This window comes from Phyllostomus hastatus, unplaced genomic scaffold (assembly GCF_019186645.2).
Source record: "Phyllostomus hastatus isolate PE091 unplaced genomic scaffold, TTU_PhHast_1.1 phas_scaffold_12, whole genome shotgun sequence".
Lineage (NCBI taxonomy): Eukaryota > Metazoa > Chordata > Mammalia > Chiroptera > Phyllostomidae > Phyllostomus > Phyllostomus hastatus.
In genome coordinates, this window is record NW_025334007.1 from 10,311,110 (window position 1) to 10,331,809 (window position 20,700).

Sequence of the window (20,700 nt, forward strand, 5' to 3'; positions counted from 1 at the left end):
TTTTTGTTTCTCAAAAGTGTATTACAACATAGATGAAACTTGAAAACATTATTCTAAGTCAAAGTCAGTCACAAAAGACCATGTATTTATTATATGATTCCATTTATATGAAGTATTTAGAATCTTTAAAAATAGAAAGTAGATTCATGGTTGCTTAGGGCTTGGGGGGCTGGTAATGATAGTTAAAAGATATGGGGTCTCTTTTTGAGGTGATGAAAATATTCCAGAGTTAGGCTCTGGTGATGACGGTACAACTCTGTAAATATACTAAGAACTACTGAACAGTATACTTCAAATGGGTGAATTGTATGGTATGTGGATTATATCTCAATAAAGCTATTACCAAAAAATCACATGTGCAAAAATATTTTAAATGCCCACTATACATGTACATTTGTATTTTTGGGTTTTTTTCAAGTCATACAATTATTTTAGAGCTGTGAACTATGGAATTTAGGTTTAGCTAGGTAGGGCCAATTCAGGGAAAGTGGAGTGCCATGGCAAACTACAAGTGCTACTTTTATGTGGGATGTGAGGTGGGTGCTTGGAGGATTTTAGTTCTACGTTCTATCACAGGAGGTACAGATATATGTAAGGGATCACTGACAGCAGGTTACAGTCCTGACAAGGGGTGGGGGGTTCAAGACAAACTGTGGGGTCCCAAAAGGCATGCTAGAATGTGAGGCTGGGCCTTCAGCAGAAGCCCAGCCATATAAACTGAGGCATGGAGGGGCTGCTGGGGCACCTGGGGCCCTTTGTCTGACTGAGTGCTGACAGCCATGTGGAGCTGGTCTAGGTAAAGGACTCAGGCTGCAGGGCAGCACCAAGTTGCAATGGTGGCTGGATGAGGTGGTCTAGCCTTTTCAGAAGAGTTGATTACACCTAGACTCCCCAGTTAAGGGCCACCCACAGTCACCCACTTGATTTCTAGGGATGATAATTCAGGGCTTTACCAGGATGTGTCTTCAACCCTTGCTGGGTGAGGGGAAGAAAGAGAATCAGAGAGAAGGACTTAATTGTCCCAGTCAAGTCCCTCTTAGCCCTTCACTCCTCCTACTGGTATTGTCATTCCCTATATCTGTTTAACTCAACATTACCTGAGCCCAAGACCATGAGAGGGGCTAGAGATTCAAAGACCAAGAAAAATGGCCTGCCCTTAAGAGGCTGGTAGTCTAAAGGGGGAGGAGAACTCATAAAGATAATTTTATTTCTAAAAAATTTATTTATTTTTAGTGAGAGGGAAAGGGAGGGAGAAAGAGTGAGAAATATCAATGTGAGAAACATCGATCGGTTGCCTCTCTCATGTGCTCCAACCAGGGATGGAACTGGAAACGTAGGTATGTGACCGGGAATTGAACCAGGACCTTTCTTTCCGTGGGACAATGCCCAACAGAGCTACACTGGTCAGGGTAAAGATAATTTTCAATGTAATGATCAAATCCTGTCACATTTATACATCACCTTGCATTTAAGTTGGATTGTAGGGCCTGCTTCTAGGGGACCCAATTTAAGACACGCACCACAACAACTGAAAAAAGGACAGACTGAAATGTTATTCAACATACTTAATACTGCATAGAAATTAAAGTATTGATAATTTCCATAAACATTACTCAAAGGGCAAGAATGTTCTTGGATGAACTGACAGTTACATTTTCTAAATAAGACCTTGTAAACACATCCAATATGCAAATTTCTTCAGTTAACACAGTTGTTCATATCCTCAATGGCAAAACATATTAAAGTGCCATACTGGGCCAGCAATGAACACATACTTGTTATGTAAAATTGGATTGTTGATGTCAAAGTTTAAAGTCTTCCCCAGCATCTTCATTCTCAAATGTGACATTTTGGATTCAACCTGAATGCATGGTGATGGACAGGTCTGATTTAATTTTTCAGTTAAACATATGCTGATTAAATAGCTATATTTACCTGGCTGATGTAGCTCAGTAGATTGAGCACTGGCTGTGAACCAAAGGGTCACTGGTTTGGTTCCCAGTCAGGGCACATGCCTGGGTTGCGGGCCAGGTCCCCAGTGGGGGCCATGTGAGAGGCAACCACACATGGATGTTTCTCTCCTTCTCTTTCTCCCTCCCTTCCCCTCTCTCTAAAAATAAAAAAAAATAAAAAAAATAAATAGCTGTATTTAAACTTTATCACTTTGAAATTTGGTTTTAGTAAATTGTGTTGTACTATTTTATTTTTATCATACATGAAATCACATAATGTAGTGGGGTGAGGGGAGGCCCTGGATACCAGTCCAGACTCTGTAACTCAATATTCAAGTCACCCAAACTGTATTCTCTCTCAGGCTCATTTGCCACATTTGTTTTAAAAGAAAAACAAGAAATAGCAGAGTAGAGGGAGAGGATTTAGCTAAATGATCTCAAATATCCTTTATAGCAAAATTCTATTGGGTTGAGTAAAGGCCATTTAATTTCACCATATATATCTATGCACAGCAAACCAGACTGGTATTTTATTTTTGAACTAAGAATGTTAGTACTTAAAAAAGAAAAATCAACCATGAACCCATCTGTAGCTCTAACATTAGGAATTCAGATTGGAGTATATTTAGCCTCTGGAGTTTAAAGCAAGCCCTTAACCTGAGCCCCTGCCTACATTTTATAATTTGGCTAATTTGTCATAAAGTAGTTTCATCTTTGACAAGAAGGCAAAATCATTTTACTAATATTTTTATGCACTTCCAGAATTACCTCTAATTGGAGACCTTGTAAGTACTGATGGCATCTCAGGCAGAAATGATAGAATTTTATCCTTCCTTGGGCTTTTTTTTCTATGAACTATAACCCCAACTGTTAGAAATGCAAGTTATTTGGGACACCCTCAAAAGGTTCACTTTAAACAGACTGCCAGAGGGCTTCCATGACAAAATAGAAAAATTAATTCTAAATGAAAGCAAAACACAGAGTAGCCTCCAAATTGGTAAGAGAAGTTATCGTGATCATTTAGTTATTTAAGAGCAGAATGAAGGAGATGGAGAAATGTTTTTGTAATGTCTCAAGATTGGGGTGGTTTTAGTCATTGTTTCTTTGCTGGGTGCATCTTATAAAAATATATTTATGAGGAGGGGCCCTACAAATTTCCAGCCTGTACAGAGCTTTGCAACCTTACTGCCCATTATCACATTATGGCATTGGAGGTGTAGCAGGCTAAGTCATTAGATCAGAACCTGGAAAATCAGGAAGAGAAACTGGAACGAATTATTTTCTTAAAGCAAGTGGTTAATCAAAGGCAGAAAACTTGTCACCTAGAATTTCCTTGTACACTCTGCCAAGGGATGGGCTGGTCTGGGTCCAAGAACAGGAAGGGAGAACTCAGATGGAGTTGGGGAACAGAAATGGGGGCAAATTCCCAAATGCAGAATCCAAGACAAAGGGGAAAGGCCTACAGTAAGTCAGCATTTCTCAAGGTGAGTCCAGGTGAGGGGTGCGTTTACCTAACGCGGCTGGCTGGAAGCCCGGATTCGCCTAGGCACGGTTCCCGCCAGTGAATCCTCTGCACATAGCAGCCTCTTGGGTGTCAGCGAGCAAAATCGCCGTTTAATCTCCGCTCCCGCTGGATTAATTAGGGCCTCCTTAAAACAGAAAGTTGGGCGCCGGAGGCTTCTTTCCTGGAATACTGGGTGGTCGACACTCCTCTCGCTCAGCTGGACGCCCCTCGCCAGGCACTATTAGACACAGGGTCCCGGGAGACTTGAGTGCCTCTCCCTAAACCTCAGCCGGGTCCCAGGACCTCCTGGTGATCAGCGTCTCTCCGGGTCAACAGAGTCAGGTTCCAGGCCCGGCCACTTTCCTCCAGTGTCCCAGCCCTCAGTTGGGGGCTAGCGGCAGGGTTGAGGGGCGGGGCGCGCAGGGGAGGCCGAGGCCACGCGCTATTCTTGTCACTGTGAGCTACCGGCTTGTTATGTGCAGCACCCAATCACGCCTGCAACCCGTCGCGTAGATCCGCAACCCCCCCGCCCCGCCCTAATCCCCAAGGCTTTGATTTGATCCTCCGCGCAGAATAAGCTCACTACTACCAGCCCCGTAGCCAGTAGTCCCAGGCCCCCGCGGATGCCCGCAGAACCCGTCATCCTTGACCACACACCAGAGGTCAGAGCCCTCGCTTCATAGTCCCGGGACGCCCCGAGGCAGGCCACATCTGCGCATCTCGGCCGTCGGAGATCCAGCACCCCCGGGAGTCGGTGTGCAAGCAAGTTTGCCCTTCCAGGTGATGGCGCGAGGCCTCTGCGGCCCCTGGCGCACAGGTGTGCGCTCCCCAAACTGGGCCGGGGAGGGGGCTTTGGGCAACGTGCTGGCAACCTCCGCAGCCGCAGAAACCAAACCTTGCACCCCCGCGGAAGACTCCAAACACCGTGCCCTCCACTACCAGGGGCTTCTGGAATCCGTTCCCCGAACGAATTGGCTGTGAGAGGGATATTCGGACCTGTGAACTTGGATGAAGGACCCCTCCAGTTTAAGCTGAGCAGGAAAAACAAAATGGGACTCTGCTAGGGCCCCTGAGTCTCGTGCGTACTGCCTGAAGATGCCTCCGGCGGCGCCTGGCTGGCCCCATCCCCCACCCGGCCGCTTCCCGCCCTGGTCATCATGAGTTACTTCCTGTCTTACTGCAAAGCTCATGGCAGCGCGCTGCTCACCGGCTACCAGGCCCTACGCGCCGAGGGCTTTCTGTGCGACGTCACTTTGGAGGCCGAGGGCACAGAGTTCCCGGCGCACAGGTCTCTCCTCGCGTGTTCCAGCGACTATTTCAGGGCCCTGTTCAAAAGCCACACCCAGGAATCCCGGGCACCGGTAATCCACCTGCACGTGCCATCGGCGGCTGGTCTGCAGCGTGTACTGGACTTTATCTACACCGCCTGGTTGCCGCTGTCTATGGACACCGTAGAAGATACGCTGGAGGCCGCCAGCTACCTACAGGTCACCGAGGCCCAGGGATTGTGCGGCCGCTACTTGCAGCGCTTGCTGGCCCCGGAGAACTGTTGCTTTGCCGCTAATGTGGCGACGCGTTTCGGTCTGGCGCATACGCTGGACGCAGCTGAGCGCTATATCGTGCGTCACTTGCCCGAGCTCTTGACTCGGGGTGCGGACCCCGTGGGACTGTTGGAGCTTAACCCTGCGTCACTGAGGGCGGTGCTGGGTGCTCCCGACGTGGCACGGGTGCCAGAGGCCCAGCTGCTGGGCCTGGCGCTGGCCTGGCTGCGACAGGAACCCAAGGCCGAACGCCTGGCCCACTGCACTGCGCTGCTGGAGCGTGTCCGCTTCGGCCTGGTGCCTGCCGACGTGCTGCGGCGTGTGTACTCGGGCTCCGGCCTCGCGCTGCCTGCCCGTGTCAAAGGCCTCATCATCCAGGCCCTCAACTACCATACGGCGCCCTCCCGCCAGCCGCTACTGCAGGGCGAGCAGACCAGCGTCCGGAGCCCGCAAACCCGCATCTTATTGGTCGGGGGATGCAGGGCCCGGGAGGCGGTGACAGAAGAGGTTGCAGTCCCCCAAGGGGCAGCCAGGGGCAGGGGCGCCGTTCTGGTGCCAGAGGAGGAGGAAGAGGAGCAGTTGCAGGAGGAAGAGGAAGAGGACGTCGAGTGGGAGCTCACCCAGGACGTGGTGGCTTTCGACGTGTACAATCACCGCTGGCGAAGCCTCACGCGGCTCCCTGAACCACTACTGGGGCACAGTGTGTGCGTTGCGGGCAACTTCCTGTTCGTCCTGGGCGGGGAGAGCCCTTCCGGTGATACCTCCTCTCCCCAGGCCGACAGCCCGCGGGCAGTCACCGGCCAAGTACACCGTTACGACCCACGCTTCCATGCTTGGACGACAGTGCCCGCTATGCGGGAAGCGCGGGCCCACTTCTGGTGTGGCGCTGTGGGGGAGGGGCTGCTGGCCGTCGGGGGCTTGGGCGCGGGCGGTGAGGCTCTGGCCTCGGTGGAGATGTACGATTTGCGCAGGGACCGCTGGACTGCGGCTGGGGCGCTGCCGCGGGCCCTGCACGGTCACGCAGGGGCTGTCGGGGACTGCGGTATCGTGTACATCTCTGGGGGCAAGTCAGGGAGAGGCGAGGGCGGCGCGAGCAGCCTCAAGGAGTTGTACTCCCTGGGCCCCGGGGACAGGGCCTGGAGCAAGAGAGCGCCTATGGGCACGGCTCGCTTTGGGCACCACATGGCTGCACTTCGGGGTGCGGTGTTTGCCTTTCTGGGACGCTATGAGCCCTTTTCTGAGATTGAACGCTACGACCCCGGCACCGACCAATGGACTCGGCTGCGGCCGCTGCCCTACGACCGCTTCTGCTATGGGCTGGCAGTTGTGGAGGAGACAGCGCTGCTGCTGGGGGGCGTCAAGTGGCGGGACTCGCGCCAGGTGCCTACCCGAAACGTGGTAGGCTATGACCTCGACCTGGACCGCTGGGAGGACATCGGCTGCGCGCTTCCCTGGGCCTGGAGTGGCCTGCAGTGCGCAGTACTGCAGCTGGCTGAGGGTGGGGACGAGGAGAGGGAGGGAGAGAGCAGAGAGACTCCAGATTTAGTGTTGGGCTTAATGGGTTAGGGCAGTCTCAGGTCAAGGGAGGAGAAAATCGTGCTGAGCGGAGCAACTGTGGGCTTTTCCTAAGAACGAGACTGGCAACTGAGTGGCTTCTGAAGGTTAAGGAGGCAATAAGCGTTTGGTCAAACAGGCACATTTCCCTTTAAGCTGAGAAGGGAAGACAGCAGGGGTCAAATAGAAGGATACATGAATCAGCTTCAGTGAGCTGAGGATTTGTAGAAATTCTCATTGCTGGGCTAGAGATGGACTTCCAAAAATAAAATATGACCTTATTTTCCTTCATATTGTTAAAGTATTTCCCTAGCTGCTAAACAGTGATTACGTTTGTGCCAAACAAACAGCCAAAAAATGTACCATAAGAAGTTATATATAAGACCCAGAAAATTATTAGCTATAAAGGCTGTAATAAATAGTCCTAGAAGACAGCATTATCTGAATAAATAGTGAAGGGAAAGTGTCCTGGTTAAATAGCATGAAATCATTGCAAGGAGAAGTATGATTTTATGGTCCAGAACTGTGGTTCTGTTCTGCTTTAATCTGAATTTGGAGCATGAAAAGGGAAGAGATCTCTAAGAAAGCACCTTTAATTTTTTAATAAAAATAACCTAGGCTAAGTTTTTCTGTCTCTCATCCTTACTTACCCCTTGTCTGCATTTTTCCTGACTTTAGGCAGCACACTGCTTTTAAGTTATATTTCAGCAACCTTAGCCATAATATTCAGTCTTGTTGGTTAAGTAGAATATCTAACAAAAACAAAATCCTATTTCTTTTATCCTCATTAAATATTCATTCTGCAGACATGCTGTAGGTTACATTATAAAAGAAAACCACGAACCTATTTTTGGTGGCTCCTCCCTTCTCCAATTTCCCCAAAGAGTCACAGAGAAAGGAAAGAGGAGTAGGTGAAATGTTCAAGTTCGCATCAGGGAAATGGAAAGCCAGCTTGATTTTACAGGGACTCAGAGAAGATGCTTGTATCCTGAACAGGTGCTTCTTCTGGGTTGTACCACCAATGGAGTAGCGAAGTTAGAACCTGTAAGGAGGGATGGTGGCTGTGTGATTGCATCACAAAAACATGTGGTAAGGACTCTGCATGAATAAAGTAGGTGCTTTATAAGGATTCATTAAGAGCTGAATTTATTTGACTTCAGTTTACAGTGCTGCCCCTCCTAGATTTGAAACTAATGCAATAAAATGTACAGATATATAGTGTTAAAAGGTCTCTTTCATGCTAGGCTAGCCACAAGTCTTTTAAAATTCAGTTTAATTTTTACCATTTAAAACAACAGAGCAGACTTTACAAAAGGAAAAGCTGCTTAGTAGCAACACAGCTAGTCTTCCCATCAACTGCTTGCTGTTTACAGGGCACAACCTGGCCACTGTATCCATGACACATCCATCAGATACAGATATTTTTAAATGAATGTACACATTTGGTCTAGTAAACATCAACAAGTCTAAATACCTTTAACAAGCACACTTCATTTTAGGACAAGAGGATTTTTTGTTTGTTTTTTTACATATACAAAATCCCACAAATTTAATGTGCATCAATATCCATGCAGTAAATAAATGTTTTTACAAATAGTTTTTTTAAATGATAAAAATATTACACTGGACCCAAAATTCCATACAAACATTAATACGTGTTTCTCATCCATTTTGAGTAAATATAGGATTACTGAAAATGTGCTGTAGAAAGGCCACTTTCCTGTACAGTTGTGCAAAGTCTGCAAAACGATAGTGATTCAATGGTGGTTTCAAAAGCAAAGAAAAAGATCCCCGCTGTGGAGTTCTTACTTTCTCCTCGACAGCAAAAATGTTCACTGGCATGTGTCTGAACTTTTAGAGATGAAAGTACATTCACTGAGCTGTACAGGCAACAGTATAAAGCTGATTAGAAGTAGAGTTTAGGATATAGAATAGTAAAGGAGGGTCCCTTCCTCCTCCTAAAAAAAAAAACAGCAAATTGTGACTTGTACATTACGCAGCCAGACACTAAAAAGCAGCACAGTCATTATCATGCTGTGATCACTTTCAAAAACGAGATGCTTATAAGTGGAAGTATATGAAGAGGACTTTTCCATAGACTTCATCCCTCTATAGAACAATTCATAAAGTCAGGAAAAACCTCTATAAATGGTTTCTCTCATACAAATCAATGTAAAAGATCTATGAATGACCATCATCCTCTTGCTCCTCAGGAGAGAGGTATAATTTTATGTTTCAACATTGTTTTCTATATTATAATGCACATCAACCTATAACTAAACATATTTTATTTCCCTGCCTGAAGTATAATTACATGAGTTTAATTAATGGACTAGCAGGAAAATTGGAAACTAATTGGAAAGTTGATTCATTCCAGTTTATACCTTGTAGTTTTTTTAAGAGTTGGAGTTTAAAAACATGAGTTTGGGCTGAACTATATATATATATATATATATATATATATATATATATATAATCTGTTAGCTGCCTTTCTGGGTGAGTTACGTGTGTTTTAAAAAATCCACTCTCAAATTCCTCTGTACACAATCAGCATATCATCACTACAAAAATAAAGGAAGATTTAAACCAAGAAAATAAAGCAGCTCTATCTTCAATTTTGGTCTTAGTTACAAAAACATCTTACAAAGCTTTGCCCTGATACACCATTAAGTGTCCTCATAGATTTGGAATAGTATTCCCATTAACCAGCTTTCACAAGTTAATAGACTATTAAGACGAATATTAAATACCTGACTTCTCTTATGTTGATGCTCTTCTATTTTGCTTAACTCTTGTAGGCGCATCTACATTTCACAAAAATAAAACTACAGCATTAAACTTTGTGCAATGTTTAAGAAAATTCTTAGAACATTTTAATAAATATAAAAAAGGTTTAAATTCTTTCCCACCCACAAGGATGTCTGCACCTGAAAAAATGTGATTTACTTTTGAAGTCTTGTTTATATAAAATTAACTTAAAGGGAGAAAAGATGACCGTAGGTAGAAAACTGCCATTTTGTTTTTTCTACTTGAAGACCAGTTGTCTTCAGAATAGTCTGCAAAAGTTAATTTTAAGTCATTGAAGACAGTTGATTTTGCACACGGTAAACATAAACTGAGCATTAATTGCATATAAAATATACAAATGCTCATTAAAGACAATAGTATTATGACCATATATGGTTTGTTTCATATAGTTTGGTAACACTGAAGTATAGCTTATCAAGTGTCCCACACATTGATATAAAAACTACCTTATATACTTGTTCAAAGTACCAGAAGATACCAGATGGCCTGAAGGCAGAATACACTTACACGTGCGTTTCAATGTATGAATGGGTGTGTGTTAGAGAGGAAGTGATTACATCTACTTCAGAAGAAATACTTAATGGGTCATTTGAGGTGGTGGTTTGACAGATATCCAAGAAAAGATCAAGGTACATCTGCTTCCATTGTTGGAATTCTTTAGATGTCAAGTCTGGATTGTCTAGGACTTTGTCGATAATGGCTACTTCCCCTTCTCTGGCCTGAAAAGCAAAAGGATGCAATGGTTGAGATGTGGGCAAGCTATTGTTTAAATTTAAAATAAAAAGTTAATAGGCAAAAAATTGAGAAGCCTATCAGCCATGGCTCTGGTATATCCAAACTCAGCCATTTAGATTCAAATCCTAGTATACGTTTTTCTACCCCCAAGGTTTGCTTTGTATTTCCCACTCTGTACTTCTTTTTTTTTATCATTTACTATCTCGACCTATGGAAACCTTCCTCATTCTTTAAGATCCAGTTCAAATGCCTCTCACTTATTGAAGCCTTCCTTCATCGGTTGGGAAAAGAAATTCTCTCCTTCATAACACTTTATCACTGCCATTGAGTGGACTTACCATATTCTGCCTTGAGTTACATTTACACGGTCCTTTCTCTCCTGATAGGTGGTCAGTACCTGTCTTTTATGGATCCAAGGAAGGGACAGGGAAATCTAGGGAATGTTCTGCAGGAAGTGGGGAGGCACACTTCTGGGCTAGCCAGACTTGAAAGGTAAAGACAGTCATGTGCTGAAGCATTTGTTCTTGTCCCTGGGACCAGACAGAGTTAGCAGGGTTGGAACAAAGGACGTTTTGAGTCACTCTGTGCTTGTTGAAGGGTCTACTACAATTCCAGGAATGACACACACCCAAGGTTGCTTGGGCAGTTGTCCTTCCCTAATGGGATATTTCCATTTCCTATTAATTTCCCACACTAAAAAGTATAGGGCTCTATAGTTTTGTTTTGTTTTTTTAACCAATGAGGGGCATTTCTTTTGTGTTTCTTTTTTTAAAATTAAATTTACTGGGGTGGCATTTGTTAATAAGATCATATAGGTTTCAAACGTACAATTCTATGACACATGATTTGTATGTTGCATTGTGTACTCACCACCCAAAGTCAAATCATCTTCTAAGGCACATTTCTTTACAGTGATTTTTGTCCTTCTTTGCCTCAGAGAGTAGAGCATCACATGCCTGGTGACTCATCACTACTCATTGAATGGAACATACTCTTTGCTACTGGAAGGAAACTTTTTTTTGGAAGCCACAGAGCATAAAAGATAGGGGCAAGGGGCTGAAAGAGAGAGGGAAAGGGGCAGGTCTTTAAAATATGTGAGTATGACCTGCTTCAAAATGCCTGCCAGCTGGCCAACCAAGCAGTTTGGACCTGAATGCGGGGGGGGGGGGGTTGGTGCAGGGTGAGGGCCTGTTAGGTGTGAGGGTAAGGATATCTTTGGAGTAAGTTTGGTCACCAAAATTATTCTTAGGAATATTATAGCTCTTTTTAAAATTCTGCTCTTAGTTACCAAAAAGCCATTAGGTTGTCCCATGGATTTGCAATAGTATTTGCATGAATACCAACTGAAAGCTTTTTGACTGAAAACTTGACCACTTGCCAAGGGAAATGTTTTTCAAATAATTCATTTTCTATTTTATCTTTTTGGTACTCATCTATGTTTCAAAATCACAAAACCTCTGCACCATACTATGAATGTGAAATACTTCCCTAAGGAGTCCTTTGCCCTTTTGCTCAGTAGGATAGTTCTTTTTTCTGTTTTTGATTTTCAAGGGTGTGAGGCCTGCTTGCAGGAGAGTTTTTGTGGCAGGCCCTCTCCCTGCCAGCCACACACAGGGAGGGCACTCATTTTTCTACCTCCTTGGATTTCCTGCCTCTCAGCTCCCCTCTCCTCTCCATCTCTTCACCAATCTGGGGGTGGCATAATAAGAAGACCACAGAGAGTGAGCATTTGTGGAAATGTATAATAGGAAAGTAACATGTGAATTGGGAACTAATAGTGTAAACAGAACAATTATAAAATTTCTACATGAAACATGAATCACTGTGGCTTCACTCTAAACGTGCTTCAGGAAATAGTCCTGAAATATCACAAACCCTTTTAGCACCCACTACTGCATTTTGCATGCATGCTGTGTTCTTCTAATAACTATATTACTTATACTGCATGGCACATTTGTCTTAGGAAAATGAAAGATTGAGTAATAACACTAGCCTTACATTTTTGGAAAAAATATTGATTACATCCTGTTTTCTCCTTGAAGTCACATAACATTTAGTCAGTGCTTTGAGATGTTAATGAGAAGTTAAAATTATTTCCTCTTTACCTGTTCACTTATTATGCTACAAGAACAGCTCAGCTTCATGTTTTTCCTGTTTACATATATTGCCCAACCCACCCCCTCCCATCCCATTTTGTATTCCTTCTGGTAATTGTCTTTGAATTCAGGAATGAACCTCTTGAACACAAATTTCTCCTTCCATTTCCTATCTTACCTTTAAAGTGCTTTTGAGAATTCTCAGCCTATGTAGTTTTTCATTCATCACAGGATCATTGCATCTCTTTATAAATGATAGCTTGTATTCCATTTTGGTTGAAATGCGATGTTCTCCCAGTGGTGACAGACTGGCTTGCTCCAGTGCCCTGTATAAATCTTGCAATGAGTCTCCTAACTTTTCTTCCCCGCTTTCACCTGCAATGTTAAAAAAAAAAGAGAGAAATGAATCCAGTGTAATAAACATGTATTTGACACTCCAAAAATCTACTAAAAACCTACTAAAAATCATCTAAAAAACAAGATAATGAATAATTGGAAAGACACTCTATTACATTAAAAAAAAAGCCCAACAAACCCACAGCTGCTAGTTTTACTTGGTAAGATTAGCTACAGGCAGCCAATCGTTTTAGAATGATCAAATAACAGGATGCTTTGATTAACAAAATATTCTCTTAGTAGCAAATCACTGTAAATATCTTGAGTCTATTAAGTTCAAAGAATTAGAGTACAAAAGGTACACAACACAGAAACAATCCTGCACATAATATTATCAAACATTAATAAATATCCCTTATCATTATATTGGTAAGCATAGGAATGCTGATTAGTGAGAGCTCTCCTGGTTTAGCAATAAACTGACTTTTTACATTTTTTCAGACTTCATAAAATGGAATGGCATTCATTGAAATCTATTTGATTATACAAATCTTCCTATAGTGTGCCATTGAGGATTAGGTTTCATGTGAGTGCTATAATAATGTCCATCATGTTGTAAATATACTAAATGATCATAAATTATCAATAATAATGCTCTAATTAAATCAAATATGGGAATATGTTTATATGAAAATTAAGGAGAAATCTGACATATACTAAGAGAAGCTACTTAGCATTTGTAAGACCCAGGAAGAAAACACTCCAATGAAATATTTTTGAGAAAAAAATCTTAAAGAGTGGTTCAGGAAAGGACCTTAGATCTACTGAACAAGTCAAACTCCCATCTTGTTCTTTAAATGCCTGAATATTGGTACCAACCTTTCTCAACAATAATAAACAAAGATGGACTTGGATTTTACCTGTGGTGGTAGATAGGATTAGGGCTATAACATATTTCCATCATCTCCATTAATAGAGAGCCAGAGTACTATTTGAGAAGTACTAATTGTATTGGCTCAAGGAGTAAATACGTAATGTTGTTCATTCTATCATGGTCCATGTGAATATTTTAGGCTTTCTGACATAGTTCAAAAAGACTCTCTAATTGGCAATAATAGTAAATATTTATATGTGCCACACAATAGGGTAAATGCTTAATGGTCATAATCTCATTTAATCCTTACAGCAAAGCTAGGAGTAGATCTATTTGATTTTAATTTTACAGCAGGGGAGCACCTTGTTCAAGGTCACAGTATCTAGGGGAGCTAGAATTCCAACTGGGCAGTGTAACTCCAGAATTCATGATTTTAATAAGAATTTGATACTGCCAATTTCGTCAATAATCATTTGAGCTGTGTATTTAACAATTAAGTGTTCACGAATTTGTGAGACTCCCTTAAAATGCAGCATTCTTAAAAACTTTTTAGAGTGTACCTAAAACCACCCCCAAAGCCCACAAACAGTACCTTAACTTAAAGGGATCACCTTTAGTATTAAAACGTAGCTTCATTTAAGTGTCATATTCAATTTTTTGCTCTGATGCTGAGCAACTATTGTGCTGAGCAATAGGTTAGCAACTATTGGTAGGTATGATAATCGAGTCCTTCCATTAGAAAGTTCCTTGTTATCATCAGCACATGCTATTACTAATTCCATGAATTTTAACTTCCTCGTCATGTATCTACTTTAGAACTATAATCTAAAAATACAACAATCCCTTTAAATAACAGCTTTAAAATTTTCTGTTGGCTCATCTTTGAGTGTTGGCAACACCTAGAGGATTTTGAGGGATGAATGGATGGAGGACTGTAAAAAGGAGAAACTGCTTTGTGGATTAAGAGCAAGAATGAAATGGAATAGTGAATTTTAATTGAGAATGGTTTGGAGCCAGGAAGACACAAAATCATAAGGTCATTCAGAGTAACTAAATGGAGTTGTAAAAATGAGGATACATTTGTACAGCATAATTCCATTTCATAAAATCATAGGCCAGGAAAGGACCCCTAAGAATTATTTAGCAGTTGTTCTTTTAGCCTTAAGGCAAGACTACATCTAAAACTTGATGTAATTTCATAGAGCAGAGAGTGACAGAGAAGTAGGAGACCTACATGTGAATTATAGTAGTTTATGTATCAGGTGTTCTAATGTATCATTAGTTTTGCAGTTTTTGAAAGAAGATAAAAAAGGGGATTCAGATTATAGTTTTAAGATTTAAGGGAGCAGAGTGTTTTTACATAGTAAATTTTCATTTTACAAATAACCTTCCATATTACCTAAAACTGTAGGGAGTATATATTTTGTTTTAAAAACATTCTTATGCAGTTTTATTTCTCCCCAGTTCTTAAAGTTTGTAGAATACTGGGCCAGATGATTTTTTATAAAGTTTCAATGTAGTATTACTTTTAAAAAGATATGTAAAGATTTAATATAAAAGTGATAAACAAAGCTATTCAATAAATAAAAACTGACAGTTTTCCCCCCCTTGTTTTTGCAATTAAGGGGGAATAAAGGTATTCAACCAAAGGACAAGATAATTCTACAAAGAATCTGGCTTGATAACTGTAAGAATAATTGAATATAGATTTATCTCTGGGCAGCACATATGAACATGAAATCACAATGAGACGGAACACAGAAACATTTCCTAATAATGGAATAGTATGGCTCCTACTAGAGATAAGTAAGGCACCCCCCTACCTCTACACATCATACACATATACAACATCACAAGACACAGCAGTGGGATGAGGAAGGATGAGGGATTGACATGCCAGGCTACCAGAGGATGCCACCACTCACTGAACATTTTAAGACTAGACAAAGAATCCTTTAATTTTCAAAGGAGGGGGGTGAGGGGCAGAATCACGTTATAAATCTGAATCACTGTGCTCAACAGTCAAAACAACACAGAACTCAACATTCAAGACAAAAACAGACCTTTATTTTCTTTTATAATTTTCAATTGGTTTCCTTGATTTTTTTTCTCAGATGAATACCACTTAAGTCAATTGGTGCTACTGTCACAACTGAAAATATGAAAGCACCTTTATTTTCTTCTCTTTTTGCCCTCTTCTTCTTTGTCTCCTTCTCACTTGTCTTCTGGTTTCTCTCTTTTTAAACCCTTGCTTTTCTTCTAGAAGAGGCTTGCTTTAGAAGAGCAGGCAAGCACTTGGTGAAGTCTGCTTCCTGATTGACTTTCTTTCAACATGCCATTGGAGCACTGGCGGAATACCAGCTCTTTTGCAATTTGAATGAATTTCTGAAAGTTGGCAAAGTATAGAAGACCACATGCAAACCAGAGGACATATTTAGGAACCTTCAGTGATTCCTAATGAGGAAGTGTATTGCTGCTACAATAAACTTTTAATTGGTATCTAATTTATTGAGGAATTCTGGGCTTTTGCACAAATAAATCCCCTCCTACATTATATTTATGTTTGCAACATGTAAATTAGTTCTGTGTCAGGTGATAAACTTTTCCAATTGTATTAAAGCAAAGAGAACATACGGGGTTTTCTTTACTACATAAAATTTCATTGACTGATAGATTTGAGTATCACAAAGAAGTTATTTATAAATTAACTTCTGTGCCAAGGGAGGGTCATTTATGGCCGTGTCATACATGGCAGGGGCAAAAGAAGACCCTCTATTGCTTCATTGATACTCTAGCTCCACTATGAAATACTGTGACCCTATTCCTATGTGGTGCGCATCACAGCAGCTGATTGTTTAGTGCTTTCAGGTTGCATATGCCCTCCGCATAGTGATAAAGAAAAGGTCAAAGAAAAGGTTAGCTAATGCAAAATAAAAGTTTGTTGGAACTTTCTTACAAATGGATTATTAGCTGATGATAATACATTTCTCAAATACTGAAAAGTCTTCAGTTGACTTATTTCCTTACGTTCATGCTCAGTGGTTTCCAAACTTTTTGATTGTGTACACTTATCAGTGAAAAATACTACTGCTTCTGCTAACTTATATACATGTAATTACTCTATATTAATAGATATGCATGTTATAAAAAGAGACAGAAAATAAATTAGAAGAACATGAGCTATAAGACCTGAAAAGAAATTCTAGTTTTTTTCTTCCTGTGCCTCATTGGCCCCATGTACACCCTCCTTCAAAGACTTAGACTGTGACTTTTGTTGAGCAGAAAACCCCCGCTCTCCTTTGCATTTTCCATTCTTCTATCTGGCACGGTGCCTCATGCACCCAAGGTTTAAACTGAGTGGTGGTTCTCTCTACTTTGTACGCACAGTACTCCAAAGAGGGCTCCCTGTCAGGTGACTGTGCAATATTTATGACAGTCTATTGTACAATTTCACTCATGTTCCTTTGGTGAAGACTAAGGACAGCAGAACACAAACTTGGCAACCCAAAATTTCATTCTGATGTCCTCCCCATTTCCCCATGACTGTGATGACAGTGTTGAAAGATAGTAAAAAAATGGAAAGAAAACAAAACCACTATACCAACTGGGCTCATGAAGAACCAAGCCAACAATCGATAATCAGTTTGGTACATGTTTTGGAAGGGAACTGTGCTCTTTTATAATTGGATAATGATGTCTTCCTGGAAACAGTTCTTCCTTCCACAACACAGCTGGGTAATGAGCACAGAAAGCTGGGAAAGGCTAAGTCACAAGGGGGAGAGAAGGCTGGACATAGTAGCATTAGTCACCAGTCAAATGTGAGAGGCATTCGTTCTTGTACAACCACAGAAGGCTTCCAGGCTAACGGTGTCACGTATGTGGAGCACTATTCTTGTCATGAAGGTCAATTAAACATTTGCATTGAGACAACGGTAATATTTTCTGTGAATACTAATTTACTAGCACACCATGATGCATAACTTCTTTTAATGTAAGCTGATGATTACACGTTTAATGGGTTTAATGTAGATAGGTTGAATGTTCATAGGCTCTATGCTAAAGATGATTATGTATTCAGGAGTTTACACTGTACTTTGAGTTGTCTTATAATTAAATGTTATCTCTCTTAATTCTTGTTTTTATATAAGTCAGCTAGATAGCTATGTCTAGCATTGTAAAACTGACGGGAGAGCAGTTGGTTATATCATAAAAAAGTATAAGATTTTAAAAGCTCGATTTTACTCATTGCTTTGTAATCAACTACCCTTTTCATAATTTAAAGCAATTTGATTTTTGTCTTAGTCAAAATAATAGTAATTCTCTAATAATTAATTTTAGTGAGAAAAAACCCTTCTTTTAAAAGTCAGCTTGAGTGAATCCAGCAGAATTGCTAAGTGTATTTTTAAAGAGCATGTGAAATCTATCCCTGTATAAGAATGACCTTGTGCTTCACCAAAATCAAGTACAGCCCATACTAGTGTCTGTCAGTTCCTTCTGCAGAACATTAAAGCTTCCATAAAAATGTGACAAAGAGACAGAGTTGGAGTTTATTCTGTACTTCATTCTCTAAGCATGTCATTTCTGCCAAATTATGTGGTTTCATGCCACAATCTATGGCAGTGATTGAATTTCCAGGGTACTACAGTAGTTTTGATGATTAATAGTTCAGATGGCAAAATGTTGGTATCCTTGGCATTGATTTATTGGCCCAAAGGATAGGTTCTTTGAAGGACAACCACAGACATAAATGACTGATTCTACATCTACTCACAAAATTTAGAAAATTTAACTAATAGAGACATGCCGGTTGAGGTATCTAATTCTTAGACAGGAATTCATAAAGGGGGCAGTTTTAAAATCAAAGCTAAGAGATGATTATGTTTAAAAATCAATCTGGAGTCAACAGTCCTTAATTCAAAAAAATTCTTCATATCATAAAATTTCACTACAATAAACAGGGAGAACAACCCAAAGCAATTCCACTAATATTAAATACCAACAAAATGCTTTTTGATGGATTTCTACATACCAGAGCCATCCTTTTTATATATACTTAAAAAAACACATTAAAACGGTTAGAGCACAGAGGCAGTTGTAAAGCAGATCAATGTGATTTTATTCACAACACAAATTCCATTTGTGAGAAAGAAGCAAATATCACTTCTCTTTAGAAAGATATTTACTATCAAGCATACTTAGCAAATTATTTAGCTATCTAAAAAGATCTGATACCAATTGGTCATATTTTTATTTTTAAGTAATTTATATTTTTACAGGTATTCACATTATGCAATACCACACACTGCGGTGACAGGAAGAAAAAACATTTCCAAATACAATGTTATATTATCTGTTCATTGCACAGTATGAAATATCCATTAATTAGCATTGAAATTATTACAGAGTATTTTATCCAACTAAATAAAGGAAATTTCACATCCACTACAGAAGAAAAATAAGCAATATTGAGCTGTAAGGGACCCAGTTACATAGTATTAAATAATATCTGAAGCTAGTTTGAAAGACATCCAGACAAAATACTTTTTCAAAAGTGAAAACCACAGCCTATAGATTTGGAAAATTTTACAGAAAAGAATAGCTCATGCCTGTCCTATGAGGCAACACCATTTGTATACAAAGTGCCAAGAAATAAGGAAAAAGTTAGGATATTAGCTGAGGAATCTAATAAAGCCTGGTGTGAGAAATCTTTTTCATTAGTGTCACCAAAAGCAGTCTCTGTGTTGCACCTGAATACACTTTATAATAGAATAAACAGTAAATTTCAGAGCAGGTTGTGTATACCTTGCCTTAATAGATTACACTTAAATTTAGTACAATACAGCACGTCAAATTTTAAAAATGCAAAATACACTTAACACACAGAATTTGCTTCCTCTGCTTTGCCTTAAAGAGGCCACCAAAGAGTCCATTAAAAAGCCAGGGTTTCCTAGTTATCGGAGCTGATCCCTCTCCTTTCCTGGTGTCAGGAGAACACAACTGAGGTGTCACCACACAGAACCCTTCCCAGTCAATACCCTTCCCCTTCTCTTCTCCCACAGAAATGGCAGTTTTCTGTCACTGTTCTCCATCTTGATTGGCTTTGATCTTATGCTAGTTCCAGTGTAGAAAGCTTGCATTCTTCTTAAGAGTGGCCTGCCCCTCTTAATATCCCTTTAGGGAGGCCCCCAATCCAAAACACTTGATGATCTAAGCTTTTTAAAAGTCTGTTTCCTGTTATAAACAGCAAGGACGAGGCCATTTTAGTTGCTTGCAAGAGGTTGATGTTGAGTATGCCGTGCCGACTCTCTCCGATCTAAATTCTCTAAACATTAGCTTATCAATCTGTGAGTCCAATGGGTTGAGTGCCAACAGAAGTGGATCCGATTTGGCATGGAGAGGTTCTACCAACTCTCGCAGTGTATTAGCCTAATATGATAAAGCAGTGATACAATATGATGAAAGACCTGCGAGTGTCATTATTTCTAAAGCATATTAGTATTTGTATTAGAAATACCATCATGCAATACCCATGAAGAGAAAAGAGAAAAAATATGGCTAGAATTGCATATGGTTTCAATACCATAATGTCTTTCTGTTGGCATGCAAGTCTATTTGGCCATAAATGGGACACTTTTTGTTTTAAGCTTGGTTATACAGAAATGCCAATCTTATGTATACAAGATAATACACAGCTCAGATACATCTTTCCCACCTCTATACTTTTTAATGCACATCTGTAATTTTAATGAGAAAATTTTGTTAAAAGCATTCTCCATACACATGTAAAATGATCCGTCTTCCAAAAAAAAAATTAAACTGAATTTCTATACAGGATCTTTCCTCAAATTCATTCAATGAAGAATTATGAGGAAAAGTCTTCTGGTCTACCTTCTTACTACACTAATATACATTTGTTATCATGTGCTAATCAGTGAGATAGCAGAGCCCAGCTACAGTGATTCCAATGAGGAGGCCAAATGCTGACTAACATAAAGTGAAAAGAAATGAAAAGCTCTAACAGGGTAAATGTGATGAAAGGGTGACTTTATAACTGAACATAACCCACATGCCATGGAATTAAGAAACTAGAAGAGGCTAAAGTTCCTGAAAGACCTGGGAAACTAAGAACAATGGGATAAAATAAACTGTGATTTTAGTTCACTTTAGTTTGGATTTTGAGGAATCTAAATATTGTCACCAGGTACAAGTTGTCTTTCTGGCCTAGGGCAGATTTTTATTTGCAACACCTTGTAATAGCTTTTGAGTTATACTAAGAAGGAACAAGGTGAGAAAGTGTATT

General features: G+C 40.7%; 2 protein-coding genes across 7 annotated transcripts in view; one reads left to right on the top strand and one right to left on the bottom strand.

The window, feature by feature from the left end:
• The first annotated feature begins 4,037 nt into the window (after positions 1-4,037).
• On the top strand, positions 4,038-7,680 carry KLHL34 (kelch like family member 34). The gene has a single exon (XM_045855939.1). The coding sequence runs from the start codon at positions 4,614-4,616 to the stop codon at positions 6,561-6,563; it is 1,950 nt and encodes a 649-aa protein (XP_045711895.1). The 5' UTR covers positions 4,038-4,613; the 3' UTR covers positions 6,564-7,680.
• Positions 7,681-7,811: 131 nt separating this feature from the next.
• CNKSR2 (connector enhancer of kinase suppressor of Ras 2) overlaps positions 7,812-20,700 on the bottom strand; it is a 289,400-nt gene continuing 276,511 nt past the window's right edge. For 4 of the 6 annotated variants that reach the window (XM_045855937.1, XM_045855936.1, XM_045855935.1 and 1 more), the window contains 2 exons: positions 12,369-12,565; positions 9,042-10,078 (listed from right to left, as the gene is read on the bottom strand). In XM_045855937.1, the coding sequence (XP_045711893.1) occupies positions 9,863-10,078; positions 12,369-12,565 (413 nt within the window). In that variant the 3' untranslated portion in view covers positions 9,042-9,862. Of the gene's footprint in view, positions 8,510-9,041; positions 10,079-12,368; positions 12,566-18,527; positions 19,827-20,700 lie in introns of those variants that run through there. The other 2 variants (XR_006787678.1, XM_045855938.1) reach the window with 2 other exon arrangements.

Coding starts and splice junctions, on each gene's coding strand:
- KLHL34 (XM_045855939.1), top strand. CDS start 4,614: ATGAGTTACTTCCTGTCTTACTGCAAAGCTCATGGCAGCGCGCTGCTC.